The following is a 22,845-nucleotide window of genomic DNA, read 5'->3' as shown; positions in this document are numbered from 1 at the left end:
ATGTTGTTGTTGTTGTTGTTGTTGATGCTTTAACCCCCTGACCTCTCTGGTCTCCATTGTGCAGCAAACAGAGGGAGACATGGTGGTCACAGCCTTTCCAGGCCCACACCTGCATCAAGCCCTGTGAGTAACAGCACTAACATCCTACTCTTAGACTGTCTGTACACCTATAGTATCACCTATACTATGCACTCTGTTTTAATTCCCACTCTTTATTAAGGACCCCCATTAGTTCCTGTCAAGGCAGCGGCTACTCTTCCTGGGGTTTATTATGGATCCCCATTAGTTCCTGCCAAGGCAGCAGCTACTCTTCCTGGGGTTTATTATGGATCCCCATTAGTTCCTGTCAAGGCAGCAGCTACTCTTCCTGGGGTTTATTATGGATCCCCATTAGTTCCTGCCAAGGCAGCAGCTACTCTTCCTGGGGTTTATTATGGATCCCCCTACCAAGACAGTAGCTACTCTTCCTGGGGTCCAGCAACATTAAGGCAGTTATATTCAATTCAAATTATTACATGACATTACATTCCATATCACTTTTCACAATACATTAAGTATTTACTACCACATATCTACAACATATTAAGTGTGTTCCCTCAGGCCTCTACTCTACTACCACATCTACAACACATTAAGTGTGTTCCCTCAGGCCACTACTCTACTACCACATATCTACAATACATTAAGTGTGTTCCCTCAGACCACTACTCTACAATACATTAAGTGTGTTCCCTCAGACCACTACTCTACTACCACATATCTACAATACATTAAGTGTGTTCCCTCAGCCCACTACTCTACTACCACATATCTACAATACGAAATCCATGTGTACATGTGTCTGTAAGGGGCCAAGAGCGCTGCCCTGGGGAATGCCTGATTCTACCTGGATTATATTTGAGGAGGATTCCATTAAAGAACACCCTCGGTGTTCTGTTAGACAGGTAACTCTTTATCCACATTATAGCAGGGGGTGTAAAGCCATAACACCCTCTGTGTTCTGTTAGACAGGTAACTCTTTATCCACATTATATCAGGGGGTGTAAAGCCATAACACCCTCTGTGTTCTGTTAGACAGGTAACTCTTTATCCACATTATAGCAGGGGGTGTAAAGCCATAACACCCTCTGTGTTCTGTTAGACAGGTAACTCTTTATCCACATTATAGCAGGGGGTGTAAAGCCATAACACCCTCTGTTCTGTTAGACAGGTAACTCTTTATCCACATTATAGCAGGGGTGTAAAGCCATAACACCCTCTGTTCTGTTAGACAGGTAACTCTTTATCCACAATATAGCAGGGGGTGTAAAGCCATAACACCCTCTGTGTTCTGTTAGACAGGTAACTCTTTATCCACATTATAGCAGGGGTGTAAAGCCATAACACCCTCTGTGTTCTGTTAGACAGGTAACTCTTTATCCACATTATAGCAGGGGGTGTAAAGCCATAACACCCTCTGTGTTCTGTTAGACAGGTAACTCTTTATCCACATTATAGCAGGGGGTGTAAAGCCATAACACCCTCTGTGTTCTGTTAGACAGGTAACTCTTTATCCACATTATAGCAGGGGGTGTAAAGCCATGACACCCTCTGTGTTCTGTTAGACAGGTAACTCTTTATCCACATTATAGCAGGGGGTGTAAAGCCATGACACAAATAACATGTAACCCTCAAAACACAATATAGAAGGGGATGTAAAGACATAACAGATACGTTTTACCAGCAGCAGCCAATCAGTCATTTATGTAAGTGCCGGTGCTTGTTCAATGCCCTTCTCTATAGGCGTGCTGAAAATCTGGTGTCAATGTGTTTACTGTAAAATAGCATTGTATCTAGTCAAACATAATTTTTTTCGAAAGTTTACTAAGGGTTGGTAACAGGTCAATATTCACAAGGCTGCAGGGACAGACCGATTACCAGGACGTGTACTCAAAGCATGCACGGACCAACGTGCAAGTGTCTTCACTGACATTTTCAACCTGTCCCTGACCGAGTCTGTAATACCTACATGCTTCAAACAGACCACCATAGTCCCTGTTGCCAAGAAAGTGGAGATAACCTGCCTAAAGGCTGGTCATGGCTCACATCAACACCATTATCCCAGAAACCCTAGACCCACTCCAATTCACATACCGACCCAACAGGTCCACAGATAATGCAACCTCAATCACACTCCACACCGCCCTTTCCCACCTGGACAAAGCGAACAGTACCGGTCAAAGGTTTAGAACATCTACTCATTCAAGGGTTTTTATTTTATTTTTACTATTTTATACATTGTAGAATAATAGTGAAGACATCACAACTATGACATAACACATATGGAATCATGTAGTAACCAAAAAGTGTTAGAAACAAATAAAAAATTTATTTTTATATTTGCGATTTTTTTTTGACCGGTAGTGTATATTCATTGAGCTATAAAACAACGGCCTCCACCGTGAGGTCTGAAAATGCCATAACGAGCTCATTCTGTGTTGCCAAAGGAATAGCGCATATTTTTCCTGTTGTCATATTCTGAGTTTTCTCAGCCAAAATAATTAGCCAGAGGGCTAATTCAAAAGAAAGAGAGAATCGTAAGTCCCGTCCTTAACGAATTCTCACATGTTTTCATTAAGACTATTGTTGATGTAATTGTCGATGATAACTACTGATACAGTAAATTCAAGGGATCTGTCTATGTCAAAACACCTTAATGGTTCGTTCAGTTCATTTGGATAAAAAAAATTTTTTTTAAATTAATTAAATCAGAAGCATGTAAGTCTTTGTTAAGTAAATGATCTTGAATATCCAAAGTCACAGCACTCTACAGTATGAATTCTAGATAAGATACATGGAGCTTCTGTAAAATATGGACCACGAAGCTCCACCCTCTTTTGCGTGTTCGGTGTTTGTCAGGTTGTCCAAATGTCTTTATCATGAGTTCTGTTTCCTTTGTCTTCTCTGCTGACCCTAAAGTGAGTATAGCTGGTGATGGTACGTACAGTATATAAACAAATACGCTTTCTGTGTGTGTGGACCTGGATTTGTCTTGACCGAGACAAATACGTTTTCTGTGTGTGGACTTGAATTTGTCTTGACCGAGACAAATACGTTTTCTGTGTGTGGACTTGGATTTGTCTTGACCGAGACAAATACGTTTTCTGTGTGTGGACTTGAATTTGTCTTGACCGAGACAAATACGTTTTCTGTGTGTGGACTTGGATTTGTCTTGACCGAGACAAATACGTTTTCTGTGTGTGTGTGGACTTGGATTTGTCTTAACCGAGACAGTAGCAGGATCTCTGTTTGACCTTGTGTTTTGTCTTCCAGAGGACGACGTTAAGACCAACAGTGGGAATGGTGCCATAGCAGGTAACCACATCGTCCTCATTCCATATCACTCTTATAGTAATCTGTTGAATACTAACTACTATTGCTACGTAATAACAGGCAGTGAATTAACACTTTGTTTTTTTTGATCGGTCTTTATTAGATGAAGAGGATTTTGAATCTGGTAGGTAAGTTTTTATTAGAGTCATGGTTTTGATAGATTCTGTAGATTTATCTGTTTTCTTTCAATATAGTGTTCATCAGTATGTATTGTGGTTCATCTGTACGATGAAAAGACAGAGACCGTTATTCACGAGGGTTTTTTTCTTCTCTTTATTTTCCACCGTTGTGATATTCTAGAGGACCTCAGAGAAGGTCAATATACCAATTCATATTTCTTGCTTTGAATCGTTTTGTCAATTTATCATTTGACTGTTTACTGTAGTAGTGATTTATGTATGTATTCTCTTGGTTTGGAGGGTATAAAACAATATTAAAGTATTCACACCCCTTGACTTTTTCCACATTTTGATGTGTTACTGCCTGAATTTAAAATGGATTATATATGTAGATTATTTTGGTCAATAGCCTACACACAATAACCCATAATGTCAAAGTGGAATTATGTTTTTAGATTTTTTTTGGAGGGTATAAAACAATATTAAAGTATTCACACCCCTTGACTTTTTCCACATTTTGATGTGTTACTGCCTGAATTTAAAATGGATTATATATGTAGATTATTTTGGTCAATAGCCTACACACAATAACCCATAATGTCAAAGTGGAATTATGTTTTTAGATTTTTTTTTGAAAGGCACTAAAGTAAAACTACAACTACTTTGTGTTTATGTTTGGAGGCAATAGAATACAACACATTACTGAGTACCCCTCTCCATATTTTCAAGCATAGTGGTGGCTGCATCATGTTATGGGTATGCTTGTAATCATTAAGGACTGAGGAGTTTTTCAGGATAAAGCACAGGAACAATCTTAGAGGAAAACCTGGTTCAGTCTGCTTTCCATCAGACACTGGGAGATGAATTCCACTTTCAGCAGGACAATAACATAAAACACAAGGCCAAATCTACACTGGAGATACTTATAGAGTTATAGATTTGACTTAAATCTGCTTGAAAATCTGTGGCAAGACCTGAAAATGGTTATCTAATCAACAACCAATTTGACAGAGCTTGAATAATTTGGAAAAAAATCATGGGCAAATGTTGCACAATCCAGGTGTGGAAAGTTCTTATAGACTTACCCAGAAAGACTCAGCTCTTATAGACTGACCCAGAAAGACTCAGCTCTTATAGACTGACCCAGAAGACTCACAGCTCTTAGAGACTGACCCAGAAGACTCACAGCTCTTATGGACTTACCCAGAAGACTCACAGCTCTTAGAGACTGACCCAGAAGACTCACAGCTCTTATGGACTTACCCAGAAGACTCACAGCTCTTAGAGACTGACCCAGAAGACTCGCAGCTCTTATGGACTTACCCAGAAAGACTCACAGTTCTTAGAGACTGACCCAGAAGACTCACAGTTCTTATGGACTGACCCAGAAGACTCACAGTTCTTATGGACTGACCCAGAAGACTCACAGCTCTTAGAGACTGACCCAGAAGACTCACAGCTCTTAGAGACTGACCCAGAAGACTCACAGCTCTTATGGACTTACCACGAAAGACTCAGCTCTTATAGACTTACCCAGAAAGACTTACAGCTCTTAGAGACTGACCCAGAAGATTCACAGCTCTTAGAGACTGACCCAGAAGACTCACAGCTCTTAGAGACTGACCCAGAAGACTCACAGCTCTTAGAGACTGACCCAGAAAGACTCAGCTCTTATGGACTGACCCAGAAGACTCACAGCTCTTAGAGACTGACCCAGAAGACTCACAGTTCTTAGAGACTGACCCAGAAGACTCACAGCTCTTAGAGACTGACCCAGAAGACTCACAGCTCTTATGGACTGACCCAGAAGACTCACAGCTCTTAGAGACTGACCCAGAAGACTCACAGCTCTTATGGACTTACCCAGAAAGACTCAGCTCTTATAGACTGACCCAGAAGACTCACAGCTCTTAGAGACTGACCCAGAAAGACTCAGCTCTTATAGACTGACCCAGAAGACTCACAGCTCTTAGAGACTGACCCAGAAGACGCACAGCTCTTAGAGACTGACCCAGAAGACTCACAGTTCTTAGAGACTGACCCAGAAGACTCACAGCTCTTAGAGACTGACCCAGAAGACTCACAGCTCTTATGGACTGACCCAGAAGACTCACAGCTCTTAGAGACTGACCCAGAAGACTCACAGCTCTTATGGACTTACCCAGAAAGACTCAGCTCTTATAGACTGACCCAGAAGACTCACAGCTCTTAGAGACTGACCCAGAAAGACTCAGCTCTTATAGACTGACCCAGAAAGACTCAGCTCTTATAGACTGACCCAGAAGACTCACAGCTCTTAGAGACTGACCCAGAAGACTCACAGCTCTTATGGACTTACCCAGAAGACTCACAGCTCTTAGAGACTGACCCAGAAGACTCACAGCTCTTATGGACTTACCCAGAAGACTCACAGCTCTTAGAGACTGACCCAAAAGACTGACAGCTCTTATGGACTTACCCAGAAGACTCACAGCTCTTAGAGACTGACCCAGAAGACTCACAGCTCTTATGAACTGACCCAGAAGACTCACAGCTCTTAGAGACTGACCCAGAAGACTCACAGCTCTTATGGACTTACCCAGAAGTCTCACAGCTCTTAGAGACTGACCCAGAAGACTCACAGCTCTTATGGACTTACCCAGAAGACTCACAGCTCTTAGAGACTGACCCAGAAGACTCACAGCTCTTATGGACTTACCCAGAAGACTCACAGCTCTTAGAGACTGACCCAAAAGACTGACAGCTCTTATGGACTTACCCAGAAGACTCACAGCTCTTATGAACTGACCCAGAAGACTCACAGCTCTTAGAGACTGACCCAGAAGACTCACAGCTCTTATGGACTTACCCAGAAGACTCACAGCTCTTAGAGACTGACCCAGAAGACTCACAGCTCTTATGGACTGACCCAGAAGACTCACAGCTCTTAGAGACTGACCCAGAAGACTCACAGCTCTTATGGACTTACCCAGAAGACTCACAGCTCTTAGAGACTGACCCAGAAGACTCACAGCTCTTATGGACTTACCCAGAAGACTCACAGCTCTTAGAGACTGACCCAGAAGACTCACAGCTCTTAGAGACTGACCCAGAAGACTCACAGCTCTTATGGACTTACCCAGAAGACTCACAGCTCTTAGAGACTGACCCAGAAGACTCGCAGCTCTTATGGACTTACCCAGAAGACTCACAGCTCTTAGAGACTGACCCAGAAGACTCACAGCTCTTAGAGACTGACCCAGAAGACTCACAGCTCTTAGAGACTGACCCAGAGGACTCACAGCTCTTAGAGACTGACCCAGAAGACTCACAGCTGTAATCGATGCCAAAAGTGCTACTCAGCGGTGCGAATACTTATGCAAATTCGATATTTCTGTATTTCATTTTCAATAAATGTATAAAAAAAAAATCTAAAACCATGTTTTCACTTTGTCATTATGAGGTATTGTGGGTAGATGAGTGAGACAAAAACATATATGTAATCCATTTTGAATTCAGGCTGTAACACAACAAAATGTGTCATAAGTCTCGGGGTATGAATACTTCCTGAATGCCCCGTAGATAATAACATTGTAATGAATGTTCCCAGTTTATCCCGAAGAGGCTGAAGAAGGAGCGATGGGTGGCATCTACATCTGTAAGATGGTTTTTGATTGACAAATTCATTGACACTTTTATCAATCAATCATCCTTCTTTTTCTGTAAGCTAACGATGCACCATAGATTTACAGCTTTTATCTTGTTGTTGTTGTTGATGTTAATCTTGTAGTCGTTTATGTTGTTGTTGTTGATGACGTTTATCTTGTAGTCGTTTGTTGTTGTTGATGTTAATCTTGTAGTCGTTTATGTTGTTGTTGATGATGATGTTAATCTTGTAGTCGTTTATGTTGTTGTTGATGATGATGTTAATCTTGTAGTCGTTTAATCTTGTAGTCGTTTATGTTGTTGTTGATGATGATGTTAATCTTGTAGTCGTTTATGTTGTTGTTGATGATGATGTTAATCTTGTAGTCGTTTATGTTGTTGTTGATGATGATGTTAATCTTGTAGTCGTTTATGTTGTTGTTGATGATGATGTTAATCTTGTAGTCGTTTATGTTGTTGTTGATGATGATGTTAATCTTGTAGTCGTTTATGTTGTTGTTGATGATGATGTTAATCTTGTAGTCGTTTATGTTGTTGTTGATGATTTATCTAGTTGTTGTTGATGATGATGTTAATCTTGTAGTCGTTTATCTTGTTGTTGATGATGATGTTTATCTTGTAGTTTATGTTGTTGTTGATGATGATGTTAATGATGATGTTAATCTTGTAGTCGTTTATGTTGTTGATTGATGTTATCTTGTAGTCGTTTATGTTGTTGTTGATGATAATCTAGTAGTCGTTTATGATTGTCTTGTTGATGTTGTTGATGATGTTAATCTTGTAGTCGTTTATGTTGTTGTTGATGATGATAGTTTATCTTGTAGTCGTTTATCTTGTTGTTGTTGATGATGATATTTATGTTGTTGTTGATCTTGTTGTTGATGATGATGTTAATCTTGTAGTTTTATCTTGTTGTTGATGATGATGTTAATCTTGTATGTCGTTTATGTTGTTGTTGATGATGATGTTAATCTTGTAGTAGTTGTTGTTAATATAGTCGTTTATGTTGTTGTTGATGATGATGTTAATCTTGTAGTCGTTTATCTTGTTGTTGATGATGATGTTAATCTTGTAGTCGTTATGTTGTTGATGATATTAATCTAGTTTATGTTGTTGTTGATGATGATGTTTATCTTGTAGTCGTTTATGTTTGTTGTTGATGATGTTAATCTTGTAGTTGTTTATGTTGTTGTTGATGATAATCTAGTAGTCGTTTATGTTGTTGTTGATGATGATGTTTATCTTGTAGTCGTTTATTGTTGTTGATGATCTTGTAGTTGTTGATCTTGTTGTTGATGATAATTTATCTTGTTGTTGATGATGATGTTAATCTTGTAGTCGTTTATCTTGTTGTTGATGATGATTAATCTTATAGTCGTTTATGTTGTTGTTGATGATGATGTTTATCTTGTAGTCGTTTATGTTGTTGATGATGATATTTAATCTTGTAGTCGTTTATCTTGTTGTTGATGATGATGTTAATCTTTATCTTTATCTTGTTGTTGATATTAATCTTGTAGTCGTTTATCTTGTTGTTGATGATGATGTTTATCTTGTAGTCGTTTGTTGTTGATGATGTTAATCTTGTAGTTGTTTATGTTGTCTATGTTGTTGATATTAATCTAGTAGTCGTTTATGTTGTTGTTGATGATAATCTAGTAGTCGTTTATCTTGTTGTTGATGATGTTAATCTAGTAGTCGTTTATGTTGTTGTTGATGATGTTAATCTTGTAGTCGTTTATCTTGTTGTTGATATTAATCTTGTAGTCGTTTATGTTGTTGTTGTTGATGATGTTAATCTTGTAGTCGTTTATGTTGTTGTTGATGATTAATCTTGTAGTCGTTGTTGTTGTTGATGTTGTTGTTGATGATGTTAATCTTGTAGTCGTTTATGTTGTTGATATTAATCTAGTAGTCGTTTATGTTGTTGTTGATTGATGTTTATCTTGTAGTCGTTTGTTGTTGATGAGTTTAATCTAGTAGTCTGTTGTTGGATGATGACCTAGTAGTCGTTTATGTTGATGATGATATTAATCTTGTAGTTGTTTATCTTGTTGTTGATCCCAATCTACCTCGGTTGTTGTTGATGATGATGTTTATCTTGTAGTCGTTTGTTGTTGATGATGTTAATCTTGTAGTCGTTTATGTTGTCAGTTGTTGATGATGATATTAATCTTGTAGTCGTTTATCTTGTTGTTGATATTAATCTGTAGTCGTTTATCCGTTGTTGATGATGACAGACTGATCATCCTCGTTGTATGGTGAGGAGCTCATGCTGATGATATATTGTTTATGTTCTGTATCATGAAGATCTAGATGATTATGATGATAAATTATTTGTTACTGTCCTTTGTCACTTGTAGGGGTTGAAACAGAAATGAGTCTTCCTTGTTGAAACCCTCTAGTACATGTCTTATGATAATCTAGTAGTCGTTTATCTTGTTGTTGACAGCTTATGTTGTTGGTTGGGGATATCACATCTACTGTAGTAGGATGGTAGGGCTGATGAAATCTTGTAGTCGTTTATGTTGTTTCCAGCGGGATTCCGGCGGAGTTTCCGTCTGTGGCGGAGGTGTGTTTCTACAGGTCCTTCTGGTGTCGGGGTGAATGAACTGAGGAAAAGACTGATCAAACTCAACCCACACACCTTCCAGGGAGCTGTGCCTCGTAAGTTTATATTCCATCTGTAGTGTCTAGTATCATATGTTTATATTCCATCTGTAGTGTCTAGTATCATATGTTTATATTCCATCTGTAGTGTCTAGTATCATATGTTTATATTCCATCTGTAGTGTCTAGTATCATATATTCCATCTGTTGTCTATATCATATGTTTATATTCCATCTGTAGTGTCTAGTATCATATGTTTATATTCCATCTGTAGTGTCTAGTATCATATGTTTATATTCCATCTGTAGTGTCTAGTATCATATGTTTATATTCCATCTGTAGTGTCTAGTATCATATGTTTATATTCCATCTGTAGTGTCTAGTATCATATGTTTATATTCCATCTGTAGTGTCTAGTATCATATGTTTATATTCCATCTGTAGTGTCTAGTATCATATGTTTATATTCCATCTGTAGTGTCTAGTATCATATATATTCCATCTGTAGTGTCTAGTATCATATGTTTATATTCCATCTGTAGTGTCTAGTATCATATGTTTATATTCCATCTGTAGTGTCTAGTATCATATGTTTATATTCCATCTGTAGTGTCTAGTATCATATGTTTACATTCCATCTGTAGTGTCTAGTATCATATGTTTATATTCCATCTGTAGTGTCTAGTATCATATGTTTATATTCCATCTGTAGTGTCTAGTATCATATGTTTATATTCCATCTGTAGTGTCTAGTATCATATGTTTATATTCCATCTGTAGTGTCTAGTATCATATGTTTATATTCCATCTGTAGTGTCTAGTATCATATGTTTATATTCCATCTGTAGTGTCTAGTATCATATGTTTATATTCAATGGTTGGAAAAAGTACCCAGTTGTCAAACTGGAGTTAAAGTATAGATACCTTCATAGAAAGTTACTGAAGTAAAAGTGGAAGTCACCCAGTAAAATACTACTTGAGGAAAAGTCTAAAAGTATTTGGGTTTAAAATATACTTAAGTGTCAACGTTAAAAATGTAATTGCTAAACTATACTTAAGTATCAAAAGTAGAAGTTAAAAGGTATAAATCATTTAAAATTCCTTCTATGAAGCAAACCAGACTGCACCATTTTCTTGTATTTAAAAATGTACGGATAGTCAGGGGCACATTATTACAACAAGTACGTGAATTTCACCGTTCTCCTGTCCTGCTAAGTACTCAGCATGTAACGAATAATTATTTTCCACCATAATTTGCAAATAAATTAAGAAAAAAATCCTACAATGTGATTTTCTGGATTTTTTTTCTCATTTTGTCTGTCATAGTTGAAGTGTACCTATGATGAAAATTACAGGCCTCTCTCATCTTTTTAAGTGGGAGAACTTGCACAATTGGTGGCTGACAAAATACTTTTTTGCCCCACTGTATAGTGTATGTGGACACCTATTCAAATGAGTGGATTCGGCTTTTTCAACCACACCCGTTGCTGACAAGTGTATAAAATCGAGCACACAGCCATGCAATCTCCATAGACAAACATTGGCAGTAGAATGGCCTTAATGAAGAGCTCAGTGACTTAACGTGGCACCGTCATAGGATGCCAGTTCGTCAACTGTCTGCCCTGCTAGAGCTGCCCCGGTCAACTGTCTGCCCTGCTAGAGCTGCCCCGGTCAACTGTCTGCCCTGCTAGAGCTGCCCCGGTCAACTGTCTGCACTGCTAGAGCTGCCCCGGTCAACTGTAAGTGCTGTTATTGTGAAGTGGAAATGTCTAGGAGCAACAACGGCTCAGCTGTGAAGTGGTAGGCCACACAAGCTCACAGAACGGGACCTCCGAGTGCGGAAGCGTGTAGCGCGTAAAAATCCTCTGTCCACAGTTGCAACTCTCATTACCGAGTTCCAAACTGCCTCTGGAAGCAACGTCAACAAAATACCTGTTTGTATGGAGCTTCATGAAATGGGTTTCCATGGCCGAGCAGCCGCACACAAGCCTAAGATCACCATGCACAATGCCAAGTGTCGGCTGGAGTGGTGTAAAGCTCGCTGGACTCTGGAGTAGTGGAAATGCATTCTCTGGAGTGATGAATCGGACTGCACCATCTGGCAGTCCCACTTACGAATCTGGGTTTGTCAAATGGCAGGAGAACGCTACCTGCCCCAATGCCTAGTGCCATCTGTAAAGTTTGGTGGATGAGGAAATGGGCTGTTTTTCATAGTTCGGGGCTGGGCACCTTAGTTCCAGTGAATGACCATCTTAATGTTACAGCATACAGTACAATCAGACCATATGTCTCCTCTATGTATCTCTGTACTGTATGTATCCTCTATGTATCTCTGTACTGTATGTATCCTCTATGTATCTCTGTACTGTATGTCTCCTCTATGTATCTCTGTACTGTATGTCTCCTCTATGTATCTCTGTACTGTATGTATCCTCTATGTATCTCTGTACTGTATGTCTCCTCTATGTATCTCTGTACTGTATGTATCCTCTATGTATCTCTGTACTGTATGTCTCCTCTATGTCTCCTCTATGTATCTCTGTACTGTATGTCTCCTCTATGTCTCCTCTATGTATCTCTGTACTGTATGTCTCCTCTATGTATCTCTGTACTGTATGTATCCTCTATGTATCTCTGTACTGTATGTCTCTCTGTATCTCTATGACTCCTCTATGTATCTCTGTACTGTATGTCTCCTCTATGTATCTCTGTACTGTATGTCTCCTCTATGTATCTCTGTACTGTATGTCTCCTCTATGTATCTCTGTACTGTATGTATCCTCTATGTATCTCTGTACTGTATGTATCCTCTATGTATCTCTGTACTGTATGTCTCCTCTATGTATCTCTGTACTGTATGTCTCCTCTATGACTCCTCTATGTATCTCTGTACTGTATGTATCCTCTATGTATCTCTGTACTGTATGTCTCCTCTATGTATCTCTGTACTGTATGTCTCCTCTATGTATCTCTGTACTGTATGTATCCTCTATGACTCCTCTATGTATCTCTGTACTGTATGTCTCCTCTATGTATCTCTGTACTGTATGTCTCCTCTATGTATCTCTGTACTGTATGTCTCCTCTATGTATCCTAGTGGTTAGAGCGTCTGTACTAGTATGTCTCCTCTATGTTCAAACCCTGTACTGACATGTACAAATCTGTCGTTCTGCCCCTCTGTACTGTATGTCTCCTCTATGTTCCCATCTCTGTAAATAAGAATATGTTCTCTATGACTTGCCTGTATGTAAATAAATGTAAAATTAAAAAAAAATGTAAATGTATCCTCTATGTATATCTGTACTGTATGTCTCCTCTATGTCTCCTCTATGTATCTCTCTATGTATCTCTGTATGTATGTATCTCTATGACTCTGTATGTATCTCTATGACTCCTATGTATCCTCTGTATGTCTCCTCTATGTATCTCTGTACTGTATGTCTCCTCTATGTATCTCTGTACTGTATGTCTCCTCTATGTCTCCTCTATGTATCTCTGTACTGTATGTCTCCTCTATGTATCTCTGTACTGTATGTCTCCTCTATGTCTCCTCTATGTATCTCTGTACTGTATGTATCCTCTATGTATCTCTGTACTGTATGTCTCCTCTATGTATCTCTGTACTGTATGTATCCTCTATGTATCTCTGTACTGTATGTATCCTCTATGTCTCCTCTATGTATCTCTGTACTGTATGTATCCTCTATGTATCTCTGTACTGTATGTCTCCTCTATGACTCCTCTATGTATCTCTGTACTGTATGTCTCCTCTATGTATCTCTGTACTGTATGTATCCTCTATGACTCCTCTATGTATCTCTGTACTGTATGTATCCTCTATGTATCTCTGTACTGTATGTATCCTCTATGTATCTCTGTACTGTATGTCTCCTCTATGTATCTCTGTACTGTATGTCTCCTCTATGTATCTCTGTACTGTATGTCTCCTCTATGTACTCCTCTATGACTCCTCTATGTATCTCTGTACTGTATGACTCCTCTATGTATCTCTGTACTGTATGTCTCCTCTATGACTCCTCTATGTATCTCTGTACTGTATGTATCCTCTATGTATCTCTGTACTGTATGTATCCTCTATGTATCTCTGTACTGTATGTATCTCTGTACTGTATGTCTCCTCTATGACTCCTCTATGTATCTCTGTACTGTATGTCTCCTCTATGTATCTCTGTACTGTATGTATCCTCTATGTATCTCTGTACTGTATGTATCCTCTATGTATCTCTGTACTGTATGTACCTCTGTCTCCTCTATGACTCCTCTGTCTCCTCTATGTCTCCTCTATGTATCTCTGTACTGTATGTATCCTCTGTCTCCTCTATGTATCTCTGTACTGTATGTATCCTCTATGTATCTCTGTACTGTATGTATCCTCTGTCTCCTCTATGTATCTCTGTACTGTATGGGGCGGCAGGGTAGCCTAGTGGTTAGAGCGTTGGACTAGTAACTGGAAGGTTGCAAGTTCAAACCCCCGAGCTGACAAGGTACAAATCTGTCGTTCTGCCCCTGAACATGCATTTTCACATAACTGGACTTGGATGTTATTGTGTTTTAGTGGTTGTCCTCTGTGGTGTTGTGATGTGATAGAGGTGGGTTGTATCTCTGTAATGTATGTATCCTCTGTGGTGTTATGTTGTGATGTGATAGAGGTGGGTTGTATCTCTGTACTGTATGCATCCTCTATGTATCTCTGTACTGTATGTATCCTCTATGTATCTCTGTATTGTATGTATCCTCTATGTATCTCTGTACTGTATGTATCCTCTATGTATCTCTGTACTGTATGTATCCTCTATGTATCTCTGTACTGTATGTATCCTCTATGTCTCCTCTATGTATCTCTGTACTGTATGTATCCTCTATGACTCCTCTATGTATCTCTGTACTGTATGTCTCCTCTATGTATCTCTGTACTGTATGTATCCTCTATGACTCCTCTATGTATCTCTGTACTGTATGTCTCCTCTATGACTCCTCTATGTATCTCTGTACTGTATGTATCCTCTATGTATCTCTGTACTGTATGTATCCTCTATGACTCCTCTATGTATCTCTGTACTGTATGTATCCTCTATGTATCTCTGTACTGTATGTCTCCTCTATGACTCCTCTATGTATCTCTGTACTGTATGTCTCCTCTATGTATCTCTGTACTGTATGTATCCTCTATGTATCTCTGTACTGTATGTATCCTCTATGTATCTCTGTACTGTATGTATCCTCTATGTATCTCTGTACTGTATGTCTCCTCTATGTATCTCTGTACTGTATGTATCCTCTATGTATCTCTGTACTGTATGTCTCCTCTATGACTCCTCTATGTATCTCTGTACTGTATGTCTCCTCTATGTATCTCTGTACTGTATGACTCCTCTATGTATCTCTGTACTGTATGTATCCTCTATGTATCTCTGTACTGTATGTATCCTGTACTATGTTTCTCTGTACTGTATGTATCCTCTGTTTCTCTGTACTGTATGTATCCTCTATGACTCCTCTATGTATCTCTGTACTGTATGTCTCCTCTATGTATCTCTGTACTGTATGTATCCTCTATGTTTCTCTGTACTGTATGTATCCTCTGTTTCTCTGTACTGTATGTATCCTCTATGTATCTCTGTACTGTATCTCTATGTACTGTATGTATGTCTCCTCTATGTATCTCTGTACTGTATGTCTCTCTATGTATCCTCTATGACTCCTCTATGTATCTCTGTACTGTATGTATGTATCCTCTGTTATCTCTGTACTGTATGTATCCTCTATGACTCCTCTATGTATCTCTGTATCTGTATGTATCCTCTATGTATCTCTGTACTGTATGTATCCTCTATGTATCTCTGTACTGTATGTCTCCTCTCTGTATGTATCTCTGTACTGTATGTATCCTCTATGTATCTCTGTACTGTATGTATCCTCTATGTTTATGTATCTCTGTACTGTATGTCTCCTCTGTTTCTCTGTACTGTATGTATCCTCTATGTATCTCTGTACTGTATGTCTCCTCTATGTCTCCTCTATGTATCTCTGTACTGTATGTATCCTCTATGTCTCCTCTATGTATCTCTGTACTGTATGTATCCTCTATGTATCTCTGTACTGTATGTATCCTCTATGTCTCCTCTATGTATCTCTGTACTGTATGCATCCTCTATGTATCTCTGTACTGTATGTATCCTCTATGTATCTCTGTACTGTATGTATCCTCTATGTATCTCTGTACTGTATGTATCCTCTATGACTCCTCTATGTATCTCTGTACTGTATGTATCCTCTATGACTCCTCTATGTATCTCTGTACTGTATGTCTCCTCTATGTATCTCTGTACTGTATGTATCCTCTGTGTTGTTGTGATGTGATAGAGGTGGGTTGTAATGGATGTTTTATCGTCCTCAGACACAACGCGACCAGCCAGAGATGGAGAGGGGACTGGAAAAGAATATAACTTTGTCACCAAAGAGCTGTTTGATTACATGGTGTGCAACCACAGGTAACGCTAGTGATTTGGTTTCATGTGTTAGTTCTAGTAATTTCCAAGTAGCCTGCCTCTTAGACTAGCGGTTAAGAGCATTGGGCCAGTAAGCGAAAGGTCGCCGGTTCGAATCCCGACAAGGTGAAAAATCTGTAGATATACTTAACGCTAATTGCTCATGTAACTCGTACCCAGATAGGAGCGTCTGTTACATGACTCAAATGTAACTCGTACCCAGATAGGAGGGTCTGTTACATGACTCAAATGTAACTCGTACCCAGATAGGAGCGTCTGTTACATGACTCAAATGTAACTCGTACCCAGATAGGAGCGTCTGTTACATGACTCAAATGTAACTCATACCCAGATAGGAGCGTCTGTTACATGACTCAAATGTAACTCGTACCCAGATAGGAGCGTCTGTTACATGACTCAAATGTAACTCGTACCCGATAGGAGAGTCTGTTACATGACTCAAATGTAACTCGTACCCGATAGGAGAGTCTGTTACATGACTCAAATGTAACTCGTACCCAGATAGGAGCGTCTGTTACATGACTCAAATGTAACTCGTACCCAGATAGGAGCGTCTGTTACATCACTCAAATGTAACTCGTACCCAGATAGGAGCGTCTGTTACATGACTCAAATGTAACTCGTACCCAGATAGGAGCGTCTGTTACATGACTCAAATGTAACTCGTACCCAGATAGGAGCGTCTGTTACATGACTCAAATGTAACTCGTACCCAGATAGGAGCGTCTGTTACATCACTCAAATGTAACTCGTACCCAGATAGGAGCGTCTGTTACATGACTCAAATGTAACTCGTACCCAGATAGGAGCATCTGTTACATCACTCAAATGTAACTCGTACCCAGATAGGAGCGTCTGTTACATGACTCAAATGTAACTCGTACCCAGATAGGAGCTTCTGTTCCACATTTGGTTACGCTACTTACGCTCTTATTCTAAACTGGATTACATTGTTCGTTATCAATCTACACACAGTACCCCATAATGACAAAGCAAAAACAGGTTTTTAGACATTTTTGCAAATGTAAAGAAAATACATATATACTGTATATATATATATATATATATATATATATATATATATAGCCTAACACATGAAATAGTACATTTACATCAGTATTCAGACCCTTTTCTCAGGACTTTGTTGAAGCATATTTGCCAGAGATGTTCGATGGGGTTCAAGTCCGGGCTCTGGCGGGGCCACTCAAAATCATTCAGAGACTTGTCCCGAAGCCAGTCCTGCGTTGTCTTGGCTGTGTGCTTAGGGTTGTTATCCTGTTGGAAGGTGAACCTTCACCCCAGTCTGAGGTCCTGAGTGCTCTGGAGCAGGTTTTCATCAAGGATCTCTTTCTACTTTGCTCCATTGAACTTTCCCTAGATCATGACTAGTCTCCCAGTCCTTTCCACTGAAAAACATCCCCACAGCATGATGCTGCCACCACCATGCTTCACCGTAGGGATGGTGCCAGCTTCCCTCCAGACGTGACGCTTGGCATTCAGGCCGAACAGTTCAATCTTGGTTTCGTCAGACCAGAGACTCTTGTTTCTCATGGTCAGAGTACTTTAGGCCTGATTGGTGGAGTGCTGCAGAGATGGTTGTCCTTCTGGAAGATTCTCCCATCTCCACAGAGGAACTCTAGATCTCCGTTAGAGTGACCATCAGGTTCTTGGTCACCTCTCTGACCAAGGCCCTTCTCCCCTGATTGCTCAGTTTGACCGGGCTGCCAGCACTAGGAAGAGTCTTGGTGGTTCCAAACATCTTCCATTGGAGAATGATGGAGACCACTGTGTTCTTGGGGACCTTCAATACTGCAGAAATGTTTTGGTTCCCTTCCCCAGATCTGTGCCTCGACACAATCCTGTCTCGGAGCTCTATGGACAATTCCTTCAACCTCATGGCTTGGTTTTTGTCTCTGACATGCACTGTCAACTGTGGGACCTTATATAGACAGGTGCCTTTCCAAATCATATCCAATCAATTGAATTTACCACAGGTGGACTCCAGTCAAGTTGAAGAAACATCTCAAGGATGATCAATGGAAACAGGATGCACCTGAGATAAATTTCAAGTCTCATAGCAAAGGGTCTGAATACCTAAGGTTTTATTATACATTATTTAATACATTTGCAAACATTTCTAAAAAAACGGTTTAGCTTTTTCTTCATGGGGTATTGTGTGTAGATTGATGAATATTATGTATTTAATCCATTTTAGAATAAGGCTGTAACGTAACAAAATGTGGAAAAAGACACAGCCAGAAGAGGACTGGAGCTCACCCCACATAGCCTGGTTCCTCTCTAGGTTTCTTCCTAGGTTTTGGCCTTTCTAGGGAGTTTTTCCTAGCCACCGTGCTTCTACACCTGCATTGCTTGCTGTTTGGGGTTTTAGGCTGGGTTTCTGTACAGCACTTTGAGATATCAGCTGATGTACGAAGGGCTTTATAAATACATTTGATTTGATTTAGAATAAGGCTGTAACGTAACAAAATGACCCTTTGGAGTTAGAAACCTCTTTTGCGACCTGGCAGGATTGACCTTGCGACCTGGCAGGATTGACCTTGCGACATGGCAGGATTGACCATGCGACATGGCAGGATTGACCTTGCGACCTGGCAGGATTGACCTTGCGACCTGGCAGGATTGACCTTGCGACCTGGCAGGATTGACCTTGCGACCTGGCAGGATTGACCTTGCGACCTGGCAGGATTGACCTTGCGACCTGGCAGGATTGACCATGCGACCTGGCAGGATTGACCTTGCGACCTGGCAGGATTGACCTTGCGACATGGCAGGATTGACCTTGCGACCTGGCAGGATTGACCTTGCGACCTGGCAGGATTGACCTTGCGACCTGGCAGGATTGACCTTGCGACCTGGCAGGATTGACCTCGCGACCTGGCAGGATTGACCTCGCGACCTGGCAGGATTGACCTTGCGACCTGGCAGGATTGACCTTACTTCCTGTTTCTGAATCAACAGTAATTTCATAAGAGATGAAACAGAATCCACTGGGGGATTTCATGGGTTTATCATAGTTGTTATATACGCGGTTGTAATATAGTTGTAATACAGTTCATGAGTTTTATAGAGTATCTTTGGTCTGTCCTAGGTTCCTGGAGTATGGTGAATATAAAGGACATCTATATGGGACCAGTATTGATGCTGTCAAAGACGTGATAGACAGTGGAAGGATGTGTGTTATTGACACTGAGCCACATGTAAGTTATATTCCTTAATTCTTGTATCTATAGGAAGGTTTTTTTTATCACAGCAGGAAAAATGATTCATTGTTAAATAGTAAAAATGGGATTAAAATTAAGTTGCTAATAGAGCTGAAGTCAGAAGTTTACATACACCTTTCGCCAAATACATTTAAACTCAGTTTTTCACCATTCCTGACATTTAATTTGAGTAAACATTCCCTGTCTTAGGTCAGTTAGGATCACCACTTTATTTTAAGAATGTGAAATGTCAGAATAATAGTAGAGAGAATTATTTATTTCAGATTTGATTTCTTTCATCACATTCCCAGTGGGGCATACGTTTACATACACTCAATTAGTATTTGGTAGCATTGCCTTTAAATTGTTTAACTTGAGCTTCACCCCATAGCCCTTTGACTCTCAGATCAATTCAGTGTCTATAAATTATTTCTGAGAGTGTCACCATAATGGCAACTGAGATATTTTAGAGCCAGACAGCATTATCTATAAATTATTGTTCAGATTGGTCTCCTAAACGAAGTTCTTGTTTTTGGTACAACATAGTACCAAAACATTACCTCATCCAATGGCATATATCAATTGTCAATTCTAGATAAATCCATCTCAAATACCTTGACAAGCTCACGGAGGAGAGTGAGCCTCTAGGTCATATACTAGGTCAAGATAAGGGCAACATCAGAGGGGACATACAATGGTTCCAGACACTGCCATACCACCCCCAATGGGAAAAGGAGGGAGTGAGTGGAGTACAGACCTTGTGGAGCCCTTCACAAGGTTTAACAGATACCCTCACATATGAAGACAATCCTGACCTCTCTCAGGGCCCCAAGTGACTTGCCCACATAAGCATATTTATGAAAGTAAATAAAACATCTTATTTATCAATGTTACCTAACTAATTCTGATTCTGCTACGACAGTACACCACCAATAGACTCAAATTATGTCAATTAGCCTATCAGAAGCTTCTAAAGCCATGACATCATTTTCTGGAATTGTCCAAGCTGTTTAAAGGCACAGTCAACTTAGTGTATGTAAACTTCTGACCCACTGGAATTGTGATACAGTGAATTATAAGTGAAATAATCTGTTTGTAAATAATTGCTGGAAAAATTACTTGTGTCATGCACAAAGTAGATGTCCTAACCGACTTACCAAAACTATAGTTTGTTAACAAGGAATTTGTGGAGTGGTTGAAAAAACAAGTTTGTGACTCCAACCTAAGTGTGTAAACGTCCAACTTCAACTGGATATAACTGCCTTTTATACAGTATGTGTGTATGTATTGTGTCTTTCAGAGCATCCTGTCCGTGAGGAATAAGAAGTTCAAGCCTTATGTCATCTTTATAAAGCCTCCCAGTTCAGAACGACTGAGACAGACACGGAGGGATGCACGCGTCATCACCAGCTGTGTTGTCAACAGACCTTTTAAAGTGAGATGAATGTGTTGTCACTGTCCGGCTAAATAATTAGGGTTGTAAAGATTCATCGGTACGCATCGGTCGCGATTCAAATATTTAAGATAGTACTGTTACAAATCGCAGATTTAATCAAATGTTTTGCTCATACTTTCTTTCTACCATTTCCCCCCCAAAAAATACCTCATCTTTTGTGTAAACCGACACGTCCTTTCCTTCAGTGTCGCGTGTAACTGGGTACACAGGGTAACTGTATCGACATCCATTGATCTTCATTTTGCTGAAACAAAATCCAGCCAATAACAGTAGCCTAGTTAAACTGCGGGCTGTGCCCAGCTTCGGCCCGCTGACCAACATTCAGGTCAATGGAAGGCAGCGTGGTCTTTCTACCATTTCCCAAAAATACCTCATCTTTTGTGTAAACCGACGCGTCCTTTCCTTCAGTGACCAACATTCAGGTCAATGGAAGGCAGCGTGGTCCTGATCTCGCGGCACCTTCAGCATTGAAATCCTCAAATGTCTTGCGTGATATAAGGCTTTATTAGTTTAGTGACAAACCTATGTAATTGGTTATTGTGTGTTTTTACCAGAATAAAATAAATCTGAGACACAACTTTCATCTGGTTGAAACCTACTGAATGGGGTCCTTCTGTAGCTCAGTTGGTAGAGCATGGCGCTTGTAACGCCAGGGTAGTGGGTTCGATTCCCGGGACCACCCATACGTAGAATGTATGCACACATGACTGTAAGTCGCTTTAAAAGCGTCTGCTAAATGGCATATATTATTATTATTATTATTATATTATATATTTTTGATTGCACAGGTTCACCATCCGCACTAGTCGTGGTCGTTTTCCGATAAACAATCAGTGTATATGGTCGTTTTTTTTTAGATATACAGGGTACAGTTGATAATTTCATAACGAGGACAAGCAATCACTTTGCGAGGCGCACTGCATGGCCAAAGCAGGCGGAGAAAAATAAACTCACTAAAAACTCCCAAATAGTCAAAATCATTTGATTTTGAGATGGGGGTGAAATCCAAAGTTGTGCTACAGTATAAATTCACAGGCTATATCATAGCTAATCCGCAAACAGTACATATTGATACATTACTAACTGAAACACTTCATCTGCAAAAATGACAAGTTAATTAGTGATGGTGATTTCAACGTTGTGGGGACAAAAACACATAGGCTACATTGCCTAATCTGATAGTGGTAGTGGGGTGGTAGATGTCTAGTGTCCTTTGTGGCTCTAATCTGATAGTGGTAGTGGGGTGGTAGACAAACATAGACAGACAGATTCAGCTCAGAGAGGCCCAGGTCAGACAGATTAAGCTCAGAGAGTCCGGCTCAGAGACGTCCTGCTCAGACAGGTCAGGCTCAGAGAGGTCCGGCTCAGACAGGTCAGGCTCAGAGAGGTCCGGCTCAGAGACGTCCTGCTCAGACAGGTCAGGCTCAGAGAGGTCCGGCTCAGAGACGTCCTGCTCAGACAGGTCAGGCTCAGAGAGGTCCGGCTCAGAGACGTCCTGCTCAGACAGGTCAGGCTCAGAGAGGTCCGGCTCAGAGATGTCCTGCTCAGACAGGTCAGGCTCAGAGAGGTCCGGCTCAGAGACGTCCTGCTCAGACAGGTCAGGCTCAGAGACGTCCTGCTCAGACAGGTCAGGCTCAGAGAGGTCAGGCTCAGAGACGTCCTGCTCAGACAGGTCAGGCTCAGAGAGGTCCGGCTCAGACAGGTCCGGCTCAGAGAGGCCCGGCTCAGAGAGGTCCTGTTCAGAGAGGTCAGGCTCAGAGAGGCCCGGTTCAGAGAGGTCCGGCTCAGAGAGGTCCGGTTCAGAGAGGCCCGGTTCAGAGCCCGGTTCAGAGAGGTCAGGCTCAGAGAGGTCCGGTTCAGAGAGGTCAGGCTCAGAGAGGCCCGGCTCAGA

The 22,845-nt window shown here is 40.4% G+C and overlaps 1 protein-coding gene across 1 annotated transcript in view; it reads left to right on the top strand.

The window, feature by feature from the left end:
- The window catches only part of mpp4a (MAGUK p55 scaffold protein 4a), a 48,077-nt gene extending 26,546 nt beyond the window's left edge, over positions 1-21,531 (top strand). The window contains exons 10-18 of the mRNA XM_052521827.1: positions 65-123; positions 2,959-2,976; positions 3,313-3,354; positions 3,476-3,496; positions 7,081-7,128; positions 9,675-9,803; positions 16,166-16,259; positions 19,387-19,495; positions 20,799-21,531. Of these exons, the coding sequence (XP_052377787.1) occupies positions 65-123; positions 2,959-2,976; positions 3,313-3,354; positions 3,476-3,496; positions 7,081-7,128; positions 9,675-9,803; positions 16,166-16,259; positions 19,387-19,495; positions 20,799-20,942 (664 nt within the window). The 3' untranslated portion in view covers positions 20,943-21,531. The remainder of the gene's footprint in view (positions 1-64; positions 124-2,958; positions 2,977-3,312; positions 3,355-3,475; positions 3,497-7,080; positions 7,129-9,674; positions 9,804-16,165; positions 16,260-19,386; positions 19,496-20,798) is intronic.
- The last annotated feature ends 1,314 nt before the right edge of the window (positions 21,532-22,845 follow it).

The sequence above is a fragment of the Oncorhynchus keta genome, chromosome 7, assembly GCF_023373465.1.
Source record: "Oncorhynchus keta strain PuntledgeMale-10-30-2019 chromosome 7, Oket_V2, whole genome shotgun sequence".
Taxonomy (NCBI): domain Eukaryota; kingdom Metazoa; phylum Chordata; class Actinopteri; order Salmoniformes; family Salmonidae; genus Oncorhynchus; species Oncorhynchus keta.
This window is presented reverse-complemented; position numbering and strand designations above follow the sequence as displayed.